This window comes from Rhincodon typus, unplaced genomic scaffold, assembly GCF_021869965.1.
Source record: "Rhincodon typus isolate 14 unplaced genomic scaffold, sRhiTyp1.1 hic_rhity00011988, whole genome shotgun sequence".
NCBI classification, from domain to species: Eukaryota; Metazoa; Chordata; class Chondrichthyes; order Orectolobiformes; family Rhincodontidae; genus Rhincodon; species Rhincodon typus.
Window position 1 is genome coordinate 1 of NW_025977626.1, and position 5,812 is coordinate 5,812.

The 5,812-nt window shown below is 50.9% G+C and overlaps 1 protein-coding gene across 1 annotated transcript in view; it reads right to left on the reverse strand.

Moving 5' to 3' along the window:
• Window positions 1–4,374: 4,374 nt before the first annotated feature.
• Window positions 4,375–5,812, reverse strand: part of LOC125482538 (cholesterol side-chain cleavage enzyme, mitochondrial-like) — a gene marked incomplete at its 3' end in the record, with an annotated part of 2,288 nt that continues 850 nt past the window's right edge. The window contains exons 2-3 of the mRNA XM_048594628.1: window positions 5,418–5,496; window positions 4,375–4,566 (exon numbers count right to left, since the gene is read on the reverse strand). Of these exons, the coding sequence (XP_048450585.1) occupies window positions 4,375–4,566; window positions 5,418–5,496 (271 nt within the window). The remainder of the gene's footprint in view (window positions 4,567–5,417; window positions 5,497–5,812) is intronic.

Sequence of the window (5,812 nt, forward strand, 5' to 3'; positions counted from 1 at the left end):
CACGGCCTCCAACCTCATCATTCCCCAACCTCGCACTGCTCGCTTCTATCTCCTTCCCAAAATCCACAAACCTGAATGCCCTGGTCGACCCATTGTCTCCGCCTGCTCTTGCCCCACCGAACTGATCTCCAACTATCTGGACTCCATTTTCTCCCCCTTGGTCCAGGAACTCCCTACCTATGTCCGTGACACCACCCACGCCCTCCACCTCCTCCAGAACTTCCAATTCCCCGGTCCCCAACACCTCATCTTTACCATGGACGTCCAGTCCCTCTACACCTGCATTCCCCATGCAGATGGCCTTAAGGCCCTCCGCTTCTTCCTGTCCCGCAGGCCCGACCAGTCCCCCTCCACTGACACCCTCATCCGCTTAGCCGAACTCGTCCTCACCCTCAACAACTTCTCTTTCAATTCCTCCCACTTCCTACAGACAAAGGGGGTAGCCATGGGTACCCGCATGGGCCCAAGCTACGCCTGCCTCTTTGTAGGTTACGTGGAACAATCCCTCTTCCGTACCTACACCGGCCCTAAACCCCACCTCTTCCTCCGTTACATTGATGACTGTATCGGCGCCGCCTCGTGCTCCCACGAGGAGCTCGAACAGTTCATACACTTCACTAACACCTTCCACCCCAACCTTAAATTTACCTGGACCATCTCTAACACCTCTCTCCCCTTCCTGGACCTCTCTGTCTCCATATCGGGCAACCACCTCGAAACCGATATTCATTTCAAGCCCACCGACTCCCACAGCTACCTAGAATACTCCTCCTCCCACCCACCTTCCTGCAAAAATGCTATCCCCTATTCCCAATTCCTTCGCCTCCGCCGCATCTGCTCCCAGGATGAGGCATTCCACTCCCGTACATCTCAGTTGTCCTCGTTTTTCAAGGACCGTAACTTCCCCTCCTCGGTGGTCGAGAATGCCCTCAACCGTGTCTCCCACATCTCCCGTACCTCATCCCTCACACCCCGTCCACGCAATAAAAACCAAAAAAGAATCCCCCTCGTCCTCACGTACCACCCCACCAACCTCCGGATCCAACGCATCATCCTCCGACACTTCCGCCATCTGCAATCCGACCCCACCACCAAAGACATCTTTCCCTCCCCACCTTTATCTGCTTTCCGGAGGGACAACTCTCTCCGTGACTCCCTTGTCCGCTCCACACTCCCCTCCAGCTCCACCACACCCGGCACTTTTCCCTGCAACCGCAGGAAGTGCTACACCTGCCCCCATACCTCCTCCCTCACCCCCATCCCAGGCCCCAAGAAGACTTTCCACATCAAGCAGATGTTCACCTGCACATCTGCCAATGTGGTATACTGCATCCGCTGTACCCGGTGTGGCTTCCTCTACATCGGGGAAACCAAGCGGAGACTCGGGGACCGCTTTGCAGAACACCTACGCTCGGTTCGCAATAAACAACTGCACCTCCCAGTCGCGAACCATTTCAACTCCCCCTCCCATTCCTCAGACGACATGTCCATCCTGGGCCTCCTGCAGTGCCACAACGATGCCACCCGAAGGTTGCAGGAACAGCAACTCATATTCCGCTTGGGAACCCTGCAGCCCAATGGTATCAATGTGGATTTCACAAGTTTCAAAATCTCCCCTCCCCCCACCGCATCCCAAAACCAGTCCAACTCGTCCCTGCCTCCCTAACCTGTTCTTCCTCCCACCTATCCCCTCCTCCCACCTCAAGCCGCACCTCCATCTCCTACCGACCAACCTCATCCCGCCCCCTTGACCTGTCCGTCCTCCCTGGACTGACCTATCCCCTTCCTAACTCCCTACCTACACTCACCTTTCCTGGCCCCATCCCCGCCTCTTCGACCTGTTTGTTTCCTCTCCACCTATCCTCTCCTCTATCCCTCTTCTATCCGCCTCCCACTCTCTCCCTATTTATTTCAAAACCCCCTTCCCCTCCCCCTTTTCTGATGAAGGGTCTAGGCCCGAAACGTCAGCCTCTCTGCTCCTATGATGCTGCTTGGCCTGCTGTGTTCATCCAGGCCTGCACCTTGTTGTCTCTCATCTGTACCCCTCATTATTTTATAAACCTTTATAAGATCACCTCTCAACCTCTTACGCTCCAGTGAACAAAGTCTCAACGATCTAGCCTCTCCTCATAACTGTCATCCCCACCCTCAGTAACATCCTGGTAAATGTTTTCTGAACCCCCTCCAGCTTAATACTATCCTTCCTATAACAGAGCGACCAGAGCGGGACACAGTACTCCAGAGGAGGCCTCACCAACATCTCATACAATCTCAACATGACGTCCCAACTCCAATACTCAAAGGTCTGAGCAATGAAGGCAAGTGTGCTAAATGCCTTCTTAACCACCTTATCTGTATGTATTGTGAGCTTCAAAGAATTATAGATTATAGAATCCCTACAGTGTGAAAATAGGCCCTTCGGCCCACAAGTCCACACCGACCCTCAGAGCATCCCACCCAGACCCATCCCCCTATAACCACCTTGTCTTTGTTTGTTTTACCAAAATGTAATACCTCGCATTTGTCCAAATTAAACTCCATTTGTCACTCTTCAGCCCAGTGACCCAATTGATCAAGATCCCTTTGTAATCTTAGAGAACCTTCTTCACTGTCCACTAAACCATCAATCTTGGTGTCATCCGTAAACTTACTAACCATACCTCCTATATTCTATATTCTCATCTAAATCATTTATATAAATGACAAACAAAAGTTTGTTGCTTCCATCAGAATCTGTCTGTGGGGTAAGAGATTCCCAATGTGTTCAGCCACGACATCGCAAAGTTTACTGGCTGAGCTGAGTAATGCTGCATCTGGATACTTTTAATTTTTCAGATTCTTTGAAGTCTCTTGTCTTTAGCTCAAAATGTGCACTACTGACAATAGTGAACATGAAGGTACAGAGTACGGGAATGTGGGGATGATGCTTTGCAAACAGCATTCTGCTCTAACCTTCCATTTATTATCACTTGTTTGGACAGCAAATCAGTCTGCTGCCTGGGAAGCACATCCCTGAGCCTCGTTCTCCTGGTCTCAGTCTGTGCTGCATGTCCTCCTTGAGGGCAAACGTGGTATTTGGTACTAATAAGGTACTAATGTCCTTTAGGGAAGGAAACTGCCATTCTCGCCTGGTCTGGCCTACATGTGACTCCAGACCCACAGCATTGTGGTTGACTCTTAACTGCCCTCTGGTAATTAGAGATGGGCAATAAATGCTGCCCAGCCAGCGACGCCTTCATCCCGTGAATGAATAAAGAAAAAAAAAATGTATCGAACGAGTAAGATAGATGGAGGCTGAACTGTCTCCAATGTAACTGGAACTAATTGTGACTCCCTATTCCCATATGCGCCTGCATTCCCCAGCATTCCCATTCTACCCACTAACTCCCCCACCCCCAAACCAAGATTCCCCCCTCCATGGTTCTCTCCCCACCAAGCCCTGTCCTCACTAGACCCCCTCCCGACACAGGATCCATCCTTCCAATCTGCCCATCGATAGGGTAGCATTATAATTATACAAAAGAACAATCAGGCCTGATCCAACACAGAGGTGGTAATTGTATCAGACTGTGGGAACAACAGTAGAGAGCAACGAGACACATTGTCAGAAAGCTGGACCAGGCTGGGGAGAGGGGGAAGCGGTGCAGTTCTTGTTGAGCATTGGGCATGTGGCGGGGTGCATTCGAGGCCCGGGGTTAGCACCCCACCGATTCAGTCAGTGAATGGTCTGAAAGCCAGCAGAGGTGGGTCTTCCACCATCACAATGAATCCGTAAATTAGTTTAAGATCCGCTTCGGATTTCGTGACAATCTGGAACTTCCTTAAAATCTGCCGCGGTGAGGGAGGGAGGGAAAACAAAACAGAAAAGAGAGTGGAAAATGGGTTAGACAGCGGCTTAATGGTGAAAGTAAATTCTGATTGTGGCTGAGTAGTGAAAGGAAAGGGGGAGGATGGAGGCTCGAGCTGATCTGTGCTGACAAGGATGATCCCACGCAGGGAGCTGGGACGGTCCCATCTATACACCCCAAACACTCAGTGAAAAACCAAACCCCAGGTGAAGGTGAGCAACTTGAAGCATGAGGGTCACCACCAGAAAGGTCCAAGGAGAGGGCTGGTGGTGGTGGGGGAGCCAGACACTGGAATTTGGGGAATGACAGGGATAGAGACAGTACCACACTGGGCAGCAGACTGACTGTCGTTTAGATTTGGGACAGAGACAGACGATCTGTGCCCCACCGGCAGGACAGAAATTAAAGCCTCCACGTGATTGAAGTCAGGTTAACCCACACCATCTCCTGCCAGGTTTAACTCAAGAGATAGAGTGAGGTGTGTCTATCCACTGAGTCCCATGTCCAGTTCCTGCCTTGTACTCACGTGGACCAGAAAGATTCCAATTTCCGTCTCTGCAACCCTGCGTCCGATGCATTGTCTCATGCCAAAACCAAAGTTCACAGCCTGGAAATAGTTTCTGTCAGTGGTTAGCCACCTGCCTGGGTTATACCTCTCAGGCTCTGGAAAAATCTCAGGACTCCTGCCCATGGTGTAAAGTCCTGCCATCACCATGGTCTGTGGAGAGAAAGAGAAAGAGAAAGAGAGATCCTGTAAATTAGGAGATCCAATTAGATCAGGTGGAAATCACATCGTGGAAGCTGGACCACACAGGAAGAGATACATCTCAGTAACAACTTCCACCTCCCCAGCACCATCCCGAAGTACATACTTTACAGTCAGTGATTTATTAAACTGAACACACTCACAAACTGTAACGTATGAAACACAGCACAACGTACATGTACAGGAAATTCCCACAAACAATGCAAAGCTAACCAGATACTTTTATTTAAACACTTAACAGGATACAAACTGACACAGAAAACTTGGAAGAACTCACTTGCTCTTCTCAGAAACAGTGACCATGGCATCCTCTGTATACCTGGGAGGATCCAAAATACCATTGTTACCTTCGACAGTGCCCGCTCCCTCAGCACTGACCCTCCGACAGTGCCCGCTCCCTCAGCGCTGGCCGTATTCCCAGTGCTGTAGCATGGATGCTGGTTACCGAAGAGTGTGTGGGTTGCAGTGTCATGGAATCCCTACAGTGCAGAAAGTGGCCAATTGGCCCATCAAATTTGCACCCACCTTCTGCAAAGCATTCTACCCAGACCCACAACACCACCCCATCCTCGTAACCCCTCATGGGGCTTTTCCTTGGCCAGTCCACCGAACCTGCACATGTTTGGACTGTGGGAGGAAACCGGAGCACCCGAAGGAAACCCACGCAGACACGGGGAGTATGTGCAAACTCCACACAGACAGTCACCCCAGGGTGTAATCGAACCCGGGTCCCTGGCGCTGTGAGGCAGCAGTGCTAACCACTGAGCCCACCGTGCCATGTTTTTGAGCCTGACAGCACTTACCCCAGCTGGAATGTGGTAATTCTGAATGACAATGTCCTGAACTGGATACCGTTGCAGAGTGACACCTATTGGGTACAGCCTGGAAAGTGGAACATGAGCAGTTGGTGGAATGAACACATCAAATATACCAGCAATGATCCACAGCCGGAACAACAGGACACACAGACACCGACTGAGGCAATATTTCACATCGTCTCTTTCACCGGCTCAGGCTACTTTGTCACAGCTTGCTTTCTCTGTCAACAGTGGTCCTGGATTCACATACACACTTCCCAGCGGGGATTACTGGACAGTGACAGGAACAGGAACCCTGGCTGCTTTCCCCCTGTCTCTCTCTAATATAGGGGTCAGTGGGCAGTGACTGGGATCAGGAACTCTGGCTGATTTCCCCTTCT